Source organism: Mustela nivalis, assembly GCF_964662115.1.
Source record: "Mustela nivalis genome assembly, chromosome: 14".
Taxonomy (NCBI): Eukaryota; Metazoa; Chordata; class Mammalia; order Carnivora; family Mustelidae; genus Mustela; species Mustela nivalis.
Window position 1 is genome coordinate 67598142 of NC_139033.1, and position 22667 is coordinate 67620808.

Genomic DNA, 22667 nt, shown 5'->3' on the forward strand with positions numbered 1-22667 from the left:
CTAGGTATTGAAAAACCTGGGGTGCCTGGGTGGCTCAGTGGTTTAAAACCTCTGCTTTCAGCTCAGGTCATGGTCCTAGGGTCCTCGGATCGAGCCCCGCACCGGGCTCTCTGCTTAACAGGGAGCCTGCTTCCCTTCCTCTCTCTCTCTCTGCCTGCCTCTCTGCCTACTTGTGATCTCTGTCTGTCAAATAAATAAATATAATCTTTAAAAAAACCCAAAAAAACAAAAAAAGAAAAAACATTAAAAAAAAAAAAAAAGAAAGAAAGAAAGAAAACCTCCACACCCCAAACAACAAACTTCAGAAAAGGATTACCAAGTAAGTTTCTCAGTATAAAAGGAAACAATATACTATAGTCAAGATTGCTGTTAGTTTGTTTTCCTTACAGAACAACACTACAGTCTGGAAAAAAGGAAATAAGCATTTGGCAATATGATCTCCACTAAAAATGATAACATGAATGACAGACAATTAAAACTATAAAAGGGGGGAGGGCACCTGGGTGGCTCAGTTAAGCTTCTGCTCTTGGCTCAAGTCATGGGTCACGATCTCAGGCTCCCTGCTTGGCGGGGAACCTGCTTCTCCCTCTCCTTCGGTCCCTCATCCATGCTCTCTCTCCTATCTCTCTCTCCCCCAAATAAAAATAAAATCTTTAAAAAAAAAAAAAAAGCTATAAAAGTTACCCCTATAAAGTAATGAAAATAACTAAACTTTTTGGGTAACAAGATTGGGAATAATGTTCATAAGCGTCTGCTTTCAGCTCAGGTCATGATCCCAGGGTCCCGGGGTCAAGCCCCACATGGGACTCCTTGCTCAGCAGGGAGTCTGCTTCTTTCTCTCCCCTGCCTGCTGCTCCCCCTACTGGTGCTCTCTCTCTCTCTCTCCGTCAAATAAATAAAAAATAAATAAAATCTTACTATTCTCTTTAGATCACCTGATAAATTAAAACTAGAAGTTTTTTAAACAATGTGAGACCTGTGAACATCAGTATCAATGTATGATCAGGCCCAATACTGAACTACAAGCAAGGGCTGTATTGTCCATTCAACACTAACAGTCCTGGATTTGAGTTCTGGCTTTCACTAGCTGTTATTGTGCCCTTGGAAGAGTCATTTTAACATTAGTATTTATATAAAAAAATAATAGTATTTATTTCAAGAATTTGGGAAGCAGAGAAGGAAGGTGGGGTTTAAATGAAACAAGATGCTCATGTTGAAGGTGGGTAAGAGGGATGTTCATTATATAATTCCCTATTTTGTGTTAAGTTTAGAAAATTTCCATAATTAAATAAAAGGATTCATTTTAGTTCTAAGAACCTCAGCTCCCTTTGGAGGAGGCATTATGTTCTTTAAAGGTAAGGGCTGTTCTAAGAATCAAGTAAGAATGTACTACATATGCGAGAACTAGAGCACAAAAATAGTAATGTTATTACTAATCTCTAATAGAACTAATACACTACTGCTGCTTCCAGGTAAGGGGAAAAAACTGCATAATTAATTTTCTATATTCAAGTTTAAAATCCCATAAGGTAACTACTTTCTAAATAAAGAGTCAAACATGAAGATAAACTTGTGCCTGAACTGAGATGGTTTAAAAAAAAACAGGGTGGGAGGAAGAACAGTAGAAGGAAGATGGGATGCCTCGTGAACTACCGAAGAGCAGGACACCCTACACCAAATATGTTTCATGTGCAATTCTTCCGCATCTCCTGCCACACAAATGTCTGAGTGTATTTGGGCAGATATCAGTACCTGCTGATTTCATTCCATGACTATTTTATGCTACTGTGGGCAGACCCTCTGCTGCTTTCAAGTATCATCCCTAGTGTAGAATGGAGAACAGAAAGGAAGAAAATTAAAGTGGCTAGAAAAAAGGGGTCAAATCATAAGAAAGTTACACACTATTTACACAGGTGTAAATAATGGTAGTTCTACCACTGAGCCGGACATATGATATGGGACTCATCCCAGGAGCCTGTGATCATGACCCAAGCTGAAGGCAGATGCTTAACTGACTGAGCCACCCAGGCGTCCCTGGACTTGCAATTTTAAGTATGTGTTTTTTTTGTTGTTGTTAATGGCGTGCCCTCTCTCTTTTTTTTAAGGTAAAAAGTGCAGTTCTAGTGTACTGTTTGTTCCTAAATATCTCTTATCTATTTGTTTTCTCTTGAATGATCTCATTTATACTTTTTTTGTTACTTTCTACGTCTTTTTAGTTTTCTAACCCATAGGCATCAAGTCCTTGATCTTCCTGACTTCTGTTTTCTCTCCAATTCTACTAGCTTTATCCTGGCTTAAAGGGGTGGTAGATAGTATTTTCCAAAGGGGGCCACACCAATATATATTCACCTTAATTGCTCTTCTGACAATGTGACAATGACAGATGACCACTAAAAGGAGAGTCTATTTTCCTTCCCACAGAATCTGGACACTTGCAATTGCCACAGTCAACATGAGGAAGCAAAAGGAACAGTGTACAGCTTCTAAGGTTAGATCGTAAAACAGTGCAGGTGCCACTTGTCTGTCTGTATCTGTCTTTATGTCTCCCTCAGGATTCATACCCTGCATGCCTTGAGAGTTTTTTCATCATTAAGTCTGGCTACGCTGAAGCCACCCACGATAGAGAAGAACATGGAGAGGTCACACAGATATTGCAGAGCAGAGACTAACTGTTCCCCAAACTGTCTCCAAATCCCCAATCCATGGAAGCAATGAACATAGAAATTTCTACACACCAGTAAGTTTTGGGGTAATCTGTAACCATTTTAACTGAAACAAAGCAAGTTTTTTAAAAAGTATGAACTTTGTTATAGTTCCTTACAACATATCGAAAATAAGGATAAACTGAAAAGCTAAATATGAAAATAGAAAATCAGGGGCGCCTGGGTGGCTCAGTGGGTTAAAGCCTCTGCCTTTGGCTCAGATCATGATCCCAAGGTCCTGGGATCGAGCCCCACATCAGGTTCTCCGCTCCTTGGGGAGCCTGCCTTCTCCCCTTCTCCTCTCTCTCTGCCTGCCTCTCTGCCCACTTGTGATCTCTCTCTCAAATAAATAAATAAAATCTTTTTAAAAAAAAATAGAAAATCATAAAAGGGCTAGAAAAAAGAAGTTAAACATATTTTACAATTTTGAGTAGTCTTTCTAAGATAACATGAAACCTAGAAGTCACACACATGCCCAAATGAGCACACACACTATACAAAAAATACAATATATAGAAAATCTGAAAACCCACCTCAAACTGCTGAGTGGTTCGGGGTGCAGGAGGATAAGGAGAGAGGACTCATGTTTTCTCCTACATCCTTTTGAATTGTTTTATTATAACCATATTATTTTCATAATTTATTTTAAAAAACACAAAACAAGACTAATTTTATCCTCTCAAATTGGCACAGATTAAACACATGCATGCAAAGACTTAAGCTAATAAGATTTCACTAAGAATGAAATATAAATTCATACAACCTTTACAAAAGTACTTGCAAAATGTTTCAAATGTCTTAAAGACTGTCAGGTGCCTAGGAGGCTCAGTTTGTTAAGTATCTATCTTCAGCTCAGGTCATGATCCTAGGGTCCTGGGATTGAATCCCTCATCTGGCTTCCTGCTCAGTGGGAAGTCAGGTTCTCCCTCTGCCCTCACCCTGCTCCTGCTCATTCTTTCTCTCTCTCTCTTTCAAAATAAATAAATAAATAACATCTTAAAAAAAAAAGTACTATGACCCGGTCTTCAAATTTTTTAAAAAGTACATCCAAAGATACTAAGATTTTTGTAGATAAAAACAAAAATTGAACATTAACCTATGTCAAAAATATGGGACTATTTATGTGTAAACTATGGTAATGCATAGAGAGAAATTCTATGCAATTAAACCATGTTGTAGAAGAAATATTACTGATATGGTAAACTATATTTTTTTCATAAACTCATTATTATTTTCTAAAGTAGTAGCAAAGAACTACAGTATACCATTATATAAGACACATAATACACATGCACAGAAAACCTAGAAAGATAATCTCCAAAATGTACTAATGGGATTACCCTTTATGGTTTTCTAAATCTTCTACACTGAGTGTTTATTAGTTCTAGAAAGCAGCTGAGTGAGTAGGGGCATTAATATATCATCAGAGATGCTCATGTATGTCATCTATAAATTAAAATAAAAACAAAAACGTGGTATTTACAGCAAATATTTACAGAGACCAACTTTCAAATACTCTAGCAACAGAGTATGTAACTACAACTTAGAAGTTTTTGTTTCTTTTAACCCTTACTCTAACTGAGCTATTACATGAAAATAAAATATATACTTTATCTGGCTACACTCCTCACTGGCACATGCCTGCAGTCACAGGCTAAACTGTCTTACCCCTGGAAAGCACCATGACCAAAACATCATAATTAATATCAAATATCAGGAACAATAAATGTCTACACATTTATTGTTAAGTTTCTGAATAGGTCTAAAACAGGTCTTCTTTGTCATCACAAAAAGTAAAATGCACTAAACAAATCAGTACCAATAAGCACTTAAGAGGTTTATCCTTAACTATGCAGCTCTTCAAATAAGAGTTGACTGATGAAAAAGGCAAAGGGAAAATGTATCCCACCTTCCCCATCTGACCAAAGAATGAAAAGTCCAGTTTTCAGCTATTCGCTTATTGACATATTTTTCATCTCTAAGCTCATTTTCCACAAAGCACAATGATAACAACATTCATGAGCTCATAACCTAAGTATAGGTTTTCTTTAAAAGGAGCTATTTAAACACACAATGATAACTCATTTGAAAAAAAAAAAAAAACTACAATTCATGGTTTTAGAGAATACCTCAGGAAAACCATTAATGCACACAAAAGCACATCCAAATCCTTTCTTGGTTCCCACAGTTCAAATGCCAGCAAAGCTACTGGAACAGCTGTTAGACAAGGCTGAGAACTGAAAAGAGTAAACAAAGCAGCCTCCTCCACCATCAAACTGAGCACTACAGAATTTTTAATGAGAATGCAATTAATTGGCTTTAAAACAAAAGTTGATATTTAAAGAAAACACAAAAAGGAGAAAGGGTATTTAATAAACAAGACCAACACTTCACTGAGTTCTTACTTCAGTAGCTCATTTCCCCTTAAGACATCCACCCAATTCATTCGCTTCTAAAACCATTCCCTCCCAGTTTAAACCTCCTTAGCCTTTGCAAGTGTTATTCCTTAAAACGTTCATTTCAAAAAAATTAATTCCCTAACTAAACCTATTAGTCCCTTTTCTCCTTCCTATAGAATACCATATTACCCTAGAGACTCAATGCTCTTTTTCTTTGCTACGCTTTATGAAGACATCTGCCACTATTAAATGAACCACCTGATGATAGCTTTTGACTCATTCTACCAATACTCAAATGACCATCTGCTCTACATTTTAATGGCATCTCGCCTAAATTCAAAAACTTAAGAGAATTTACATAGCTTAAGTCTTTTTGTTGGAAAATTTTATGAGAACAATAAAACATGCTGGTCAAGATCAATGACAACAGTTCTTAAAACAGCCAATGAAAATATCTCAAAATCTTAAAGCAGTGATTTAAGTAAAATGTTAAATTTCTAGTTAGAAAAGATGACAGAATTCTCACTATAAGCAGTGCAGTCTACAAAGCACTTCAACACGTAACAAGAATACCTAAATTATCACTTTGTGTAATAGCAAAAGAAAAAAGTAAACAATATAATTGTTCACCAACAAAGAATGGAAACATGGATTAGGTATAGAATGGAATACCTAAAATTAATGTTCAATAGTCACACAATTCAAGTGAATGAATCCTTCAACCATAATGCTGAATTTTTTTAAATTATCTAAGAATATAAAATGTTGCAAATAAAGTACCATATATTGTTCATAAAAACATAGCACAAATGCTACATATGTACAAATGGTACATAAAAACGAAGCACAAACGTAAAAAAAAAAAAAAAAAACACATAAATTTCTAGATAATGGTTACCTTAGGAGAGGAGAGAAGGGTACGACATTGGATAGAAGCACACAGGGCATTTTGTTTCTAGATGGGTTCACAAGTATTTATTACTCAATCTACTCCGGTATCTTATATATTAAGTGATAAATTTTAAAACATTTTAAAGTTAAAAAAATCCTAATAGACTAATATGACACCTAGTTAATCCTCTAAATTTGTACCCTAATTGGAAGATTTCACCTAACATTGAAAAAATAATTTACAAGTCATTAGCCAGTATTTAAATGTAATTACTTATTGTGGCATAACTGTTGATGTCATTCAACCAAAAAAGAAATCCTATTTCTGATTTAAGGATTCATTCAACTTTAACCCCAAATCAATGTGACAAAAAGTAATAGAGATTAAACAGAGTTAAACCAACTATAGTATGCATCTTACTCTCCCTGAACCTACTCAACAATAATTAAAATTCCTAATGAGGGTAAGGCCTCTGTGACCTGCCAGCTGGTTGGTATATTCCACATTCCTTTCTCTTGAGAAATACTAAATTAATGAAAATAAGATTGTTATTACTAATAATACTGGCCACTACTCATTACCACATGAAGCTAACATGCCTTACACATACTTTATTTAAGCTTTCCAATAATACTAAAAGCTAGGCATTATGATTCCCAAGTAAACATGAAGAGACTGAGGCTGAGGTAAGTAACCCACCTTAAGTCACACAATATTAGTAGGTGGCAGGCTCAAATTCAAACCTAGGTGGGTCTGATTACAAAGTTTGGCCCTATTAAGGTCTTCGTTCCACTCGGGTTTTTTCTCCATCTGATCTTACCTAAAGAATAATTACGTATCTAGAGCAGCATGTTCCCAATTCAACCTACTAGATTCAAAATCCTTTAAGTTATCAAGTCCTATTCTAATAGTCAAATAAATCTCAGAGAGATATGCTTTAAAAATTGAAAAGATTGGGGTGCCTGGGCGGCTCAGTGGGTTAAGCCTCTGCCTTCGGCTCAGGCCATAATCTCAGGATCCTCGGATTGAGTCCCGCATTGGGCTCTCTGCTCAGCAGGGAGCCTGCTTCCTCCTCTCTCTCTCTCTGCCTGCCTCTCTGTCCACTTGTGATCTCTGTCAAATAAACAAATAAAATCTTTTAAAAAAATTGAAAAGATTATTTACTTTTTAGTTAATTTCAATAATGTAGTAATGTGCAACATCACTACTTCAAGTACAACCTATTCTTATTATACATTAAAAAAATGTCTCTGAAGGCATCTCACCCAAAATCTATAATTCCATCATAACTTTTCTGTTGGACAAGTTATTCTCATCTATTTTTGCATCCTCTACTACTCTACTGTATTACAAGTTTGCATAATTAAATTATAATCATGCCCTACACAATCCAAACAAAAGAAGTTATCAAAATAGGCATACACTTGGCAGTTTTAGTATTATGTTTGTTATTTTTAGCACTGTTGTATAGGGGTAGAAAGTTAATAAGGTCAAACAAAATTAAGAATTTTATCACTTTTGGGGAGGCTGGGTGGCTCAGTCATTAAGCGTCTGCCTTCAGCTCAGGTCATGGTCCCAGTGTCCTGGGATCAAGCCCCACATCGGGCTGCTTGTTCTGCGGGAAGCTTGCTTCTCCCTCTTACTCCCCCCTGCTTGTGTTCTCTCTCTCACAGTGCCTGTCTCTCTGACAAATAAATAAACAAAATCTTTAAAAAAAAAAAAAAAGAATTTTATCACTTTTTTTCCTGCTAACCAAGGAAAATTTACTATTTCATTTTAGAAGCAAGACATACATCTGTATACCTTGACATACTCCAACTTCATTTTACAGGTGAAGAACTATGGCTCAAACAGATTAATGTTATAAAGTTGGAGAGAAAAACTGACAAACCCAGAATTTTTAAAGATTTTATTTATTCATTTGAGAGAAAGCACAAGAGAGCACAAGCAGCAGGGAGGGACAGTGGGAGAGAGAGAAGCAGACTCCTCGCTGAGCAGGAAGATAGGGATTCTATCTGAGGACCCTAGGGTCATGACCTAAGCCAAAGGCAGATGCTTAACCAACTGAGCCACCAAGGCATCCTGACAAACCCAGATTTTAATCTCCACCATCAACTTACTACTTGTGAAATCTTGAGCAAGCTAGTTCATTTCTCATAGCCTGTTTTCTCTTCAGTAAAATGAAGGCCATCAAGTAACATTTTTATCAGAATTAAATAATATAAATAATATACTATATATAAAATATATATAGATAGATAACATATAAAACACTTAACATAGTGCCTGAAAAATGATGGGAGCCCATGAAATATTAGTCTACTCCCCTAGTTAACAGTCTTACTTGATAAAAATCTAGAATGAACAAATAACCTTAATTTCCCTACTAAGCTAGTACATTTTCCACTACTTCATAAAGACAGACTCCAGGAAGGGGTGAGCAAGGCACCATAATCTTAACTATTACAATTCCAAGCTGTTATAATTTATTATCATCAGCCCTACAAAACTCTCAAAAATCAAATAATGACTTTTTTTTAATGTGAAAACTTCTATCCCATTTCTTGTCCTTTTATGAACAAAATTATCATCAATAAGATAAATCTACCCCTGAAGAAAACCAAATACTCATATCATGAGTGTGTTTACAGAATATAAAGTAATTCTAACAATGCAACTATCTATAAAAGTTAATGTGCTTTAAAAAAAAAAAAAAAAAAGTACTCCCCAAATGATAAATGAATGTCTGGGCTATCTGCTTTTGTTCCCTTACCTCCCCCACTAAGTTAAATGACACCTTATCTTAGTTGTTTTCTATCAATTGACTTATAAGCCAGTTGTATAGAACTCAGAACCCATTTTTCCTCCAAAACAAAGTTTTAAAGATAATTTAGGTACCAGACTATTTCACAAGAACTGTTTACACAGAGCTATGGGCATACAAAGATAAAAACTTAAAATTGATAAAAACTCTCAACAGAGTGGGCTTAGAGGGAATACACCTTAACCTTAACACAATAAAAGTCATATACAGGGTGCCTGGGTGGCTCAGTTGGTCAAGTGTCTGCCTTCAGCACAGGTTGTGACCCCAGGGTTCTGAGACTGAGCCCTGTGTAGGGCTCCCTGCTTAGCAAGCAGCCTGTTTCTCCCTCCCTCTCAGCTACTCCCCGCACTTGTACTCTCCCACTCTCTGTCAAATAAATAAATAAAATGTTCAAAAAATAAAGGTCACATATGATAAATCCATAGCTAACATCATATTCAATACTCTACAATTAGGAACAAGACAAAAATGTCCACTCTTGCCACTTTTATTCAACATAGTACTAAAGTCCTCACCACAGCAATCAGACAAGAAAAAGAAACAAAAGGAATCCAAATTGGTAAAGAATCTGTCATTATTTGCAGATGACATACCATATGTAGAAAACCCTAAGAAGGCCACCAAAAAACTATGAGGACTAATAAATGAATTCAGCAAAATTGCAGGATGCAAAATTAATATATAGAAATCTGTTGCACTAGTAACACTAATAATGAAGTAGCAGAAAGAGAAATTAAGAAAACAATCCAATTTACAACTGTATCAAAAGGAATAAAACACACGCAAATAAAATCAACTAAGGAGGCGAAAGACCTGTACACTAAAAACTAAGATATTGATGAAAGAAACTCACAATAAAAAAAAAGACAATAGAAACAAACAGAAAGAAACACGGCGCTCATACACTGAAAGAATTAATATGGTTACAGTGTCCATAATACCTAAAGTAATCCACAGATTTAATGCAATCCTTACCAAAATACCAATGGCACTTCCCACAGAGGTAAAACAAATAATCCTAAAACTGTATGGGACCATAAAGATCCCAAAGAGCCAAAGGAATCTTGAGAAAGAAAGAAAGCTAAAGATATCACAATCCCAGATTTTAAGCTATAATACAAAATTACAGTAATCACAACAGTATGGTACTGGCATGAAAATAAGACACTGACCAATAGAACAGAATAGAGAGACCGGAAATAAAGCCATGCTTATACAGTCAATTAATCTACAACAGAAGAGGCAAGAATATACAGTGGAGAAAAGACAGTCTCTTCAATAAATGAGTACTAGGAAAACATACTAGTACTAGACAGCTACATGCAAAAGAATGAAACTGGACAATTTCTTACACCATACATGAAAATAAACTCAAATTAGATTAAAAACCTAAATATAAGACCCCAAGTCATAGAACTTGTGAAAAAAAACACAGGCAGTAACCTCTTGGACATGGGCTTTACTTTAACAACATTTTCTGGATATGCCTTCTCATCAAAGGAAATATAAGCAAAAATAAACTACTAGGACTACATCAAACTAAAAAGGCTTTTAAACAGTGAAGGAAACCATCACAAAACAAAAAGGCAACCTACTGAATGGGAGAAGATATTTGCAAATGATATATCTGATAAAAGTTTAATATCCAAAATACAGGTAAAGAACACATACAACTTAACATCAAAACAATCAAAAATCCAATTTAAAAACTGGCGGAAGACCTGAATAGACATTTTTCAAAAGAAGACATACAGATGGCCAACAGACCCATGAAAAAATGCTCAGCATCCTAATCACCCAGAAATGTAAATCAAAACAACAGTGAGATATCACCTCACACCCCGTATCAAAAAGAAAATAACAAGTATAGGAAAGGATGTGATGAAAAGGAAACCCTCATGCACTGGGAATGTAAGCTGGTGCAACCAGTAAGGAAAACAATATGGAGGTTCCTCAAAAAATTAAAAACAGAATTACCATATGATCCAGTAATTCCACTGCTGGGTATTACCCAAAGAAAATGAAAGCACTAATTCAAAAAGATATATCCACCCTTATGTTTACTGCAGCATTATTTACAATAGCCAAGCTACAGAAGCAACTCACATGTTTATTGACAGATGAATGGATAAACATGATGTGGTATATACATATATACATATGTGTGTGTATGTGTATAGATATGTATATATGTGTATACACACACACACAATGGAAAACTACTCAGACATTAAAAAAAAATGGTCTTGCCACTCACAACAACTTGGATGGATCTAGAGGTTATTATGCTATGTAAAGTAAGTCAGACAAAGAATGACAAATATCATATGATTTCATTTACACCTGAAACCTAAAAAACAAACAAAAAACAGCAACAAAAAAGGGAAAGAGACTCCTAAACATACAGAACAAACTAGTGGTTGCCAAAAGGGAGAGGTGTAGGGGAATAGACAAAATAGATGAAAGGGTTTAAGAGGCACAAACTTCCAGTTATAAAGTAAATAACTCACAGAGATGAAAAGTAAAATGTAGGGAATATAGTCAATAATATAGTAATAACTTTGGTGAAAGATAACTACATTTCCAATGGTGAACACTGAGTAAATGACAGCCCAGGTCACAATCTTAGTGTCCTGGGATAGAGCCCCACATCATTGGGTTCCCTGCTCAGCAGGGAGTCTGTTTCTCCCTCTCCTGCTGCTGCTCCATCTGCTTGAGGTCTTTCTCTTATTCCCTCTCTCTCAAATAAATAAATAAAATCTTTTAAAAGAAGATGATGATGATGGTGATAAGGAGGAATATTCTTTTTTTAAAAAGCCATTTTCTGGGCTGCTGCTGATGATGATGATAAGGAGGAATATTCTTTTTTTAAAAAGCCATTTTCTGGGGCACCTGGGTGGCTCAGCTCATGATCTCAGAGTCCTGGGATCAAGCCCCACATCGGGCTCTCTGCTCAGCAGGGAGCCTGCTTCCCCCCTCTCTCTCTCTGCCTGCCTCTCTGCCTACTTGTAATCTCTCTCTGTCAAATAAATAAAATCTTTAAAAAAAAAAAAAAAGCCATTTTCCTATAGGTATTTAAAATGCAAAAGTTCCTTCTAGGTGACTTAGAGCAATGGTTTCCAAAGTGAGGTATACAACTCAGGAGATACAGAACATGATCCTTTGAAATGCAAGAGAAAATGGAAGTTCACAATGTCTTATTGATAATCACAAACTCTAAGCGTTTTTGTAAGCTAGCAGCAAACTCACTGAGTGATAAACCCTGATCCTGAACAAACAAAATGCTATATATAGTAGGTAGTCTTTATCATCCCCTTAGAATCATTATTCTTATGCTTCCCTGCAGAAATATTAATTTATCTGATTACATGGTACTGCTGTGAACTTCAAAGTGGGTATTATGTACTGTGTTGCAAACACAGCATATTATAGTTCTAATTTCCAAAAGTATAAACTTAGTCCCAAGCATTCTAAAAAAAGGGGGTTGTGGACTTTCACTGAAACTTTTACTTTTACATTTACTTTTTTTCTAAAAATCTAAAAATGAAATTAAGTTTTACTAACTGTAAATTAGTCAGCTGACACTAATACCTTCAGTAGCCCTGTATAAAAACACATACCACAGGTGTACTGAAGGTGAGTGAGAGACTGAGAACACCTGGGCCCACCACTGTTGCCCACTTCTGGCACATTAAGACATACTGAAGCTTTTTTGTGCCTAATTAAGTGGATTTGTGGAATGCATGCTAATGACACAAAACAACATGTTGTTGATTATCTTGAGAAAAAGTGTTTAAGAGGCAAAATTAAGAATGAGTTCCATATTTTTCACTTACAAAATAAATGAAAAATTAATGTTTCAAAATTACACACATTTTCTGGGATCAAAAGTAGGCATTAGTGGTATGCTCCTTATAAGATCTTTTAATTATGTTCATTTAATGTGTCCTAGGTAAAGATGATGTGAGAAAATATGTGCTGCTCAAAAGAAACTGAAGTAAGCAAGGTGAAAACTGGTATTTGGAGATGTTACCATCATTATACGGTCTTTAATAACAAAATGATGTGTATCACCAATTTTCATATTCATACTTGAAAGAAAATATTATTTTATTTCATTTTAAATTCAGTAAATTCAGAATTCATTGATTCAAAATATAAAAGAGAAACACCTTCCAATTCATACATAAGAAATGATTAGCATTAAAAAGAAAGGATGGGACGCCTGGGTGGCTCAGTTGGTTAAGCAGCTGCCTTTGGCTCAGGTCATGATCCCGGTGTCCTGGGATCGAGTCCCACATCGGGCTCCTTGCGTGGAGGGGAGCCTGCTTCTCCCTCTGCCTCTGCCTGCCACTCTGTCTGCCTGTGCTTGCTCTCGCTTCTCTCTCTATGACAAATGAATAAATAAAATCTTTAAAAAAAAAAAAAGGAGGGAAAGTTACTAAATTTCAATAAAAATTTTACTGAACTGGTAATGCAATAGAAAAATAAGATTAAGATTAGTAAACATTATTCATTAGGGTCCAGTCAGAAGACAGAAACTATACCAATCCATCACTTCTAGAAATGGGTAAACAAGGGGGGGAAAAAATGAGAGTACTAAAATATAAGAGGCTTTAAAAAAGCATTCCATAGGGTTAGGATCCAGACCTTGATGAAAGGGTCGGACCAGCTGGTGCTGGTATCAGTGAGTGGGGGCATGCTGAAGATACTTCTGGTTATACTGGAACAAAGTACACGAGAATCAAATACTGACACTGAAACCCTACTGGATAAGATGATACCAAAAGAAAGCTAGTAAAACAGAAAAGAGCAAGTTCCTTCTCCCACTCCAGCCTTCCAGTGTCCTTTGAGCATCCCCTATTTGCATAACCAAGTAGGATCCAGATGGCAAAAAATAATATGCAGAGTCCTACCACAGCCTCACCAGGTACAATACAGAGAGTGGGCTGAAGCCAAGACACAAGAGCTTAATAACCAGCATAACATTCAGAAATGCACTTCTTTCTTTTGGATCAACTATCTATCTTTCTGAGGTCTCCTAAAAGCTACAGCACCTAGCAAAATCAAGAATGGAAACAAAATCAATTTAGAATCAGATTTGATTTACTAATATATTAAAATAAGATTTTCAAAAAAAGAAGAAAAATCATACTGCTCTCATTTTTAAAAAGAAGAATATTCTGATGAGAAGCAAAATATCAAAATACCACCCCGATGGTTGGATCCTTTCCAGTGCAGGTGTTAATCCTTTTTCTGCATATATTTTTCCATAATTTTTCAGTATTTAAAATTTACATAAAAAGCACAGTACCATCTATAGTACCTTTTTGAAAACTATTTTTTACTTAACAAATATTTGGTAAAAATATACTATATATACATAGTATACTTGTATATACTATATATATACATTCTTTCACCTTAGCTGCTAATATTTTATTGTGAGACTCATGTAACATGATATACAAATTATGTAAAAACTTTCAGTAGTTACCAAATTATTGCTTTTATAAACAATAATGCAATGAATTTCTTTATACATACCTTTTAATGGATTTGTGCCTAAGGATTTCATGGATATACACTTAGAAGATTTTCTTAGTTGCAGAATATGTGCATTGTAAAGTTTACAAGATTGCCAAACTGCTTCTTAAAGTGGTTGTATCAATTTACTGTCCCACCGATAACCTGAGAGTTCTAATTTCTCCACATTCTTTATCAATACATACTATTTTTTTTTAAGATTTTATTTATTTGACAGAGAGAGATCACAAGTAGGCAGAGAGGCAGGCAGAGAGAGAGAGGAGGAAGCAGGCTCCCTGCTGAGCAGACAGCCCGATGTGGGACTCGATCCCAGGACCCTGAGATCATGACCTGAGCCGAAGGCAGCAGCTTAACCCACTGAGCCACCCAGGCGCCCCTCAATACATACTATTTTTAGACTTTTAATTTTTGTCACTCTGACTGGGGTGAAATACATCTTTTTAAATTTTTATTTCCAGGTTAGCTCTGAGTTAGCTATATGAATAGTTATTAGCTCTTTACTATTAACATCAAATCAAATTTTTACAGCTAGAGGAAAATTTCTATTTAAAATTATCTAATCCATTTATCTCATACGTAAAGGAAAAAGCCAGCTAGCTGGCTTCTAACTTCTAACTGAAAACTTTCTCCCATACCTGGTAATATAATTACCTATCTCGCTCCCAACCACACATTTACAAGCTAATATTAAAAGGTCGATTTTTCTCAGTAAACAAAAGAAGCTTTATAGCCGAGGTAAGATTTCAGTAATCTGAATATTGGGTAAGATATGATAGTAAAGTAGATATGACAATGTCTTATCTTCTCCCAGGGGCAGAGCTTGGCTTCAACAGTGTAGGATGACTGGAACTTTAAGCTGCTGTTTAGAACAAAAAGGAAAACAAACAAACAAAAAAAAATGTAAAAGATTAAGAACACTGATAAAGTAAAAAAAAATAATACCACAAGAGTAAAGACAGACAATCTGGAGCTGGAAAATTTGACAGCGTCACATGCAGCTCAAATACAGTATGTAATAGTATTGTAAATTTCAAGGTCTGGGGCGCCTGGGTGGCTCAGTGGGTTAAGCCGCTGCATTCGGCTCAGGTCATGATCTCAGGGTCCTGGGATCGAGTCCCGCATCGGGCTCTCTGCTCAGCAGGGAGCCTGCTTCCCTCTCTCTCTCTCTCTGCCTGCCTCTCCATCTACTTGTGATTTCTCTCTGTCAAATAAATAAAATTAAAAAAAAAAAAAAATTTCAAGGTCTGTGGATTAGTTAACGGTATTGTACTAAACGGTATTGTACTAATGTTATTTTTCTGGTTTCAATAATTGTAAGATATTAACACCTGAAGATGAGTAAGGAGCAAAAGGAAACTCTTTTTACTGGTTTTGTAATTTTTGTAAACCTGAAATTATTTCAGAAAGGTTCAACTTATTTTTTTAAAATTTTATTTATTTGGGCGCCTGGGTGGCTCAGTGGGTTAAGCCGCTGCCTTCGGCTCAGGTCATGATCTCAGGGTCCTGGGATCGAGTCCCGCATCGGGCTCTCTGCTCAGCAGGGAGCCTGCTTCCTCCTCTCTCTCTCTGCCTGCCTCTCTGCCTACTTGTAATCTCTCTCTGTCAAATAAATAAATAAATCTTAAAAAAAAAATACTCTAAAATTTTATTTATTTATTTGAGAGAGATCACAAGTAGGCAGAGAGGCAGGCAGAGAGAGAGAGGGGGAAGCTCCCTGCTGATCAGAGAGCCTGATGCCAGGGCTCCATCCCAGTACCCTGGGATCATGACCTTAACCAAGGCAGAGGCTTTCACTCACTGAGCCACCCAGGTGCCCCAAGATTAAACTTATTTTTATTTTAACTATTATGTAAAGAAATACCAAGTACTGTATATAATAAATATAACATTTAATAAACCTTGAGAATGTAATAAAGTACCAATAGACATCAATTATCAAATATTTTGAAGAAAAAAGAGAAAAGAAAATTGAAAGTAGTATTATAGTCCTGGGGTAAAACCAAATCTAACAGTTTGTGATTTGTTCAATCCTTCAAAAAAAAAAAAAGCTAAAGATATTAAATCATAGAAATCAAAATTCAAGAGCACTGCATAAGAAGGCTAGCTACCCTGCATCTAGAAATGCTTTTAAAATGTCTGCTAAAAGAATCAGACGAACAAGATGAATTATTACACGCAACAAATTAAATGAGTAAAATTATCTTGTAAATTAAACTGAGATTTTAAAACAATTACCTCTAAAAACATCTGCTTTTATATAAGATAATGAAACTATGACAGATATACTTCACACCACAAAGCACACAGACAACATTAATATCCCTTCAAAAATTACTGTAATATAGGATTTGTTACACTTTACTCTAGAAAGATTTTTAAATTTCCTCATAAACGTGCAATTGCCAATACCAAGATGACTGCAAATTATTGAGCTGTGGTGAAATTTTAGCTTGAGCTAGCAAGGTAAAATCTTTTAAGAGCCTGCAGAAACAGGTATATGCCTCATTCCAGGTAAAACGTCAGAGTATAAAGTGCTAAAATGTCTTTGGACAGCAACCAGTCAGTTATCTATCAAAATGTTAAATATGTGTACCCCTTGATGCAATTCTATACCAGAAGTACTCAACACATATGCATAGGATTTATTCTGTTTAACAGTGAATAAGAAGACCTGAAACAATATAAAATGCCCACCAAGAAAGCACTAGTTAAATACATTATGGTGTCTAGTCACTGGAATATTATGCACTTATAAAAGAATAAGATAGACCTACATGTGCTAACATGGAACAATTCCCAATATATTAAGTGGAGGAAACAAAAGTGCTGAAGAGAATACAGTTTTTACCATTTGTGCTTTAAAAAGGTAGATTTACAGTATATTAATAAATATGCTTGCAAAAAATAGGGTATGTAAGAATACACAAGAAACTGGTAACAATGGCTGTCCCTTTTTGTACTGTTGAATCTTTTCTTTTGGGCATGCATATACATCTTTCCCAATGTTTAAATAACCAGTTAAGAAACACAATTTTAGGGACGCCTGGGTGGCTCAGTTGGTTAGGCAGCTGCCTTCGGCTCAGGTCATGATCCCAGTGTCCTGGGATCGAGTCCCACATCGGGCTCCTTGCTTGGCAGGGAGCCTGCTTCTCCCTCTGCCTCTGCCTGCCTCTCTGTCTGCCTATGCTCGCTCGCTCTCTCTCCTCTATCCCTGACAAATAAATAAATAAATAAAATCTTTAAAAAAAAAAAAGAAAGAAACACAATTTTATGGGGTGCCTGGGTGGTTCAGTGGGTTAAAGCCTCTGCCTTCGGCTCAGGTCATGATCCCAGAGTCCTGGGATCAAGCCCCACATCGGGCTCTCTGCTCAGCGGGGAGCCTGCTTCTTCCTCTCTCTCTCTCTGCCTGCCTCTCTGTCTACTTGTAATCTCTGCCTGTCAAATAAAGAAATAAAATCTTTAAAAAAAAAAAAAAAGAAAGAAACACAATTTTATGAATTATCTGTTCAAAAAAACTGAGATGACTTGTGTTAGTTTCCTTTTTGTCACTGCCAATAACAAACAGGAACCCATTTCAGATTTGTTAGGTTTTGTTAAATTCAATCATCAAGCCTTAGAAGTAGCTTATTTATTAACTAACTCAAAACGTATTAAAGACTTTAAAGTTAAGATCTGAAACCATAAAACTCCTATAAGAAAACACAGGCAGGGAAAAAAAAAAAAGGAAAAGAAAGGAAAGAAAACACAGGCAGTAAGTTCTTTAACAATGATTTTGGCAATGATTTTTTTGGATTTGACACCAAAAGCAAAAGCAACAAAAGCAAAAATAAACAAGTGGGACTCCATCAAACTAACGAGTCACTGCACAGCAAAGGAAACCATCAACAAAATGAAAGAACTTACTGAATGGGAGAAAATGCTTGCAAATAATGCATATAATGATTAATATGTAAAATACATACAGAACTCATACAATTCAACAGCAGAAAAACCAATTTGATTTAAAAATGGACAGAGCATCTGAATATTTTTTCAATGAAGATATACGGATGGCCAACACACATGAAGAAATGTTCAACATCACTAATCATCATAAAAAATGCAAATCAAAACCACAATGAGACATCACCTCACACTAGCTAGAATGGCTACTACCAAAACAACAAGAAACAGCAAAAGATCAAAAACAGAACTACCTTAGGATCCAGCAACACTTCTGGGTATCTAGCCAAAGAAACAGAAAACACTAATTCAAAAACATTTGCATCCTCATGTTCACGGAAGCATTATTTACAATAGCCAAGACAAGGAAACAACCTGTAAGTCTATCAATGGATGAATGGATAAAGAAAATGTGCCCCCCCCACACACACACTGGAATATGAACTCAACCATAAAAAAAGAATTAAATGCTGCCATCTGCAACAATATGAATGATCTCAAGAACACTGTACCAACTGAAATAAAGGAGAGAAAGACTTATACCTTATGATCTCATTTATACATGGAATCTTTAAAAAAAAAAAAAAAAAAAAAAAAAAAGCTCATAGATACAAAAGCTCAAAAATACAAAGAACAGATTGGTTGCCAGAGGTGGGAAGAAGTGAAATGGGTGAAGGGTGTCAAAAGGTGCAAACTTCCACTTATAAAGTAAACGTCATGGGATGTAATATACAGCATGGTGACTACAATTAATAACACTGTGTTGTTGCATATTTGAAAGTTGCTAAGGCAGTAAATCTTAGAAGTTCTCATCACAAAGGAAAAAAATTTTATTAACTATGTAGACTATGGATGCTAACTAGACTTAACTGTGATGATCATTTTGCAATATATATAAATATCAAATCATGTACACAGAAAACTAACAGATGTCAATGATACCTCAATTTTTTAAAAGTAGCTTATTTATGCATTCTGTAAAGTAACAAATTTTAAATTTGAACTACTTTCTACTAAAGACAGTATCATGGACAAATCTGTAAAAATATTTTTGATTAAAGTAATCCAAAAAAATAAGGCTAGAGCTTTATTTTATGAGCACAAGCTTTCAGTTTACCGCACTACAAAAAATTCTAGAGTAACAAACAGATCCCTGATATTTGTGAATCAAGGACCTTGACTCCTTGTGCATGAATGGGTGATTCTCTAATATATCCTGAGATGGGATGTTAACGACAAAAAAACAGTGTCTAATCCACTTGGAAAAAGTATTTAACACAAGGAAATGGTTCAACAGCTTGGACTATTTTTCCCTCTATTGGTAATGAAACAATTTAGATGAAAAATCATTCTACAAGGTCCTAATTAACATTCAGCTACTGAAGTCCAAGTCCTTCTATGTATTATAGGAGGCAATACATACACTTATACATACATACATGGTATCTCAACAAATCCGAACTACCAGAGGCCCCTCGGCAATTGTAACCCGTCAACTAAACACCATATGGCTAGGCAAGCCTCTCTTCAGACAGTTACCACTCGGTGGCTGATTAATTTCAATGGGTTATTAGATAGGCCTCTCCAGACCCCTTCCCTAGAGAAGGAGGAGGGGAACAGTCTGTTGTCTTCCCGGTGCTTTGTGCCTTCCAGGCTTGAAACCATCCTGGTGATGGTGCTGCCATCATTTCCCGTGGGGGTAGCGGGGTCTCCTCTGCAAGTTTTTGTTTACCAGGTACTGAACCTAAATCTCTTTGGCTCTCTCCCCTTCCTACCGCGGGGCTTCTCCCCGGAAGCACGACGCCCACCCGGCCTCGCCCCTTCCCCGCGCGCTCGCAAGCCCGGGGCCAAGCGGCCAAGACTCACCCGTGGGCGCGCTGTCCAGGATGCGCAGGTCGTAGGCCCCGGAGCAGCGGTAGTTGGCGGCGGTGCCGTTGTCCCACACCACTACCACCTCCTCGGGGCTCTCGAAGCTCCGGACCGTGCCCACATGGCCCTCGCCGCCGTCCTGCTTCCCCCACTTCCAGTCCGGGCCGCGCACTACCCGGGCCCCGACCCCTTCCACCATCACCCGGTTATTCCGGGAGTTACTCATCGGGGCCCGGGCGGTGGGCTCCGCCGCTGCCGCTGCCGCTGCCGCTGCCGCCGCCGCCGCTGCCGGGGGGCCCGTGAGGGAGTTGGGCCCGGGCCGGACTCTCGGCGCCGGCGGGAGCGGCAGGGAGCCCCGGGGGACGTGGGAATAACTCACGGGGGCGGCGACGCGGTCCCCGCCAAGACCACAACCGCTCTCCAGCCGTCGCCGCCGCCGCCGCGCCCCCCGCTCGGACTGGAGGCCGGACCTCAGCGGCTCAGAGGCCGCGGCGGCGGGCGGGCAGAGGGGAGGGGGCCGTGGGCGGGGACTCCCCCGCTTCCTCCGGGCTCCCCGGCCGGGCTACAGCGACGGCCGCCAGGAAACCACGCTCTCCCCCGGCCGGGAGCGCGGGGAGCGCAGGGGGCCGGGGGAAGCTAGCCCGGGGGAGACGGCGAGGGCAGCGGGGAGCAAGCTTAACTGCCGGCCTTTTTTCTCCCCCAGTCCCTCGCTCCGGGGTGGCCGCCCGACTGCCGGCGCCGCCTCCTCCCCCGTGGACAGCGGTGGTACCTCCCGGCGTCCGGCGAGCGCCCGGGCCCACGGGCCCCCTTCTCTCTGCCCCCGCGCACGCCGCCGCGCTCCGCCCCGCCACAGAGTCCCCGCCGGGCGAGAGCGGCTCCACATCCGGATACTGACGCACTTAAGGCTGGAGCAGCACCTTCTCTGACTAGGAGGGGGAGCCACGACAACAGTAGGGCGGAAAGGGTTTCGGAGAGTCGCGCGACTGGAGAAAGAAAGGAGAAGAATATCGATCCCTAAGCGTCCTCTCCAGGGCCCGACGAGAGTGCGCATGCGCTCGGCCGGAAAGCGCGGTGGCTGGAGGGGTGGGGGCGGCGGGTGACGGCCAGCCTGAGCCTGAGGCGCTGGAGGGGCAGCACTGCGGGGTTGGGGCCTACCGGTGGTGCGGTGCGCTCCATTGGCTGCGACAAAAGGGGCGGAGCAAGAAATCCGTCCCACCTTCCCGGAGGTGGGGCTGGAGGAAATCCTAGATAAATCTAGGGTATGGCGACACGGGCAGTGAAACCAGGTAGTTGTGATGAGGTCAGTCTCTAAGTTGTAGTGCACCTAGGTGTACAGTGTGAACTGGGGATTCCGTGTTGTTTTAGTCGTCTTTTTTTAATGGGATCTGAAGTAAGACAGATTATAGCACAGATTAAGGACGACGTGTATTTTTGTATGTGTAAATTTCAAATTTATCAAACTGGAGTGGGTGATTAGGGATGTATTTTTAAGCTGAGTAGAATGGTGTTGAGTGTGAGCTACGTGCAAAGTCCTTTGAAAGCTGTGTCTTGCCTTCCTGCGGAGTCAGGGTGCTAAGTAGACCAAACAGTACACGCTCCCGAGAGAGTTTACATGTACCTTGCCCATTGATAAGCCCCTCCACCCTGGACGTGATTCAGCTCTTGAATACAAAAGACAATCTTGGAAGGAAAATAAGAGGGCCGTAAGAGTGGTTTCTGGCTGCCCTTACTTAAATAACATTATGGTGTGTAAGATTTAAAACCATTGTTTTTTAGCCCAGCATGGAGGCATTGTTGCTTTTCCTGAGAGTCACAGGAGCAGGAATACTTCCTCAAAATCAAATAACCAAGTAGAAAGACAATAATCCAGTGGAAAGAAAGGAGGTGTAAAATGTGGCCAATTATTATGTTGTAAAATAAATAAAATATTCTTTATTTTTCATGTAAATAAAACTGAGGAAAACACGAGTATAGAATCCCCAAGACCAAACAGAGCTAATTGGAGAGACTAAACACGATTTAAAATATTTGTTCAGAATAGGCCAGTCAAATTTCTGGTCTGCCTTAAACTATTTTCACCCCAGAAATTTAAAATGTGCTTTTGCCAGAGCTACTCAACTGCAGTTATTCAATTAAGGACACTATTAGTATTTGAGCTCTGCCAGCTCTTCTTCTCTCTCTGGGATCTTTTCTGGTTTCCTTCCTTTCAGGATAACCAATTAGATTAATCAATTGAATAAATAAGTAGACAAAAAGATTCTGGAGGGGTGGCACTTGAGTGACTCATTTACTTAAACTCCCAACTCTTGATCTCAGCTCAGGCCTTGATCTCTGGGTTATGAGTTAAAGCCATGCACTGGGCTTCACTCTGGGTGTGGAGCCTACTTTAAAACAAAATTTTGGGGGGCCGCCTGGGTGGCTCAGTGGGTTAAGCCACTGCCTTCTTCGGCTCAGGTCATAATCTCGGGGTCCTGGGATCGAGTCCCATGTCG

The 22667-nt window shown here is 38.4% G+C and overlaps 1 protein-coding gene and 1 long non-coding RNA gene across 3 annotated transcripts in view; one reads left to right on the top strand and one right to left on the bottom strand.

The window, feature by feature from the left end:
- MIB1 (MIB E3 ubiquitin protein ligase 1) overlaps nucleotides 1-21227 on the bottom strand; it is a 131249-nt gene extending 110022 nt beyond the window's left edge. Inside the window, exon 1 of the mRNA XM_082698744.1 lies at nucleotides 20173-21227. Within this exon, the coding sequence (XP_082554870.1) occupies nucleotides 20173-20401 (229 nt within the window). The 5' untranslated portion in view covers nucleotides 20402-21227. The remainder of the gene's footprint in view (nucleotides 1-20172) is intronic.
- The window catches only part of LOC309847890, a 407011-nt gene that overhangs the window by 350719 nt on the left and 33625 nt on the right, over nucleotides 1-22667 (top strand). The window lies entirely within an intron of this gene.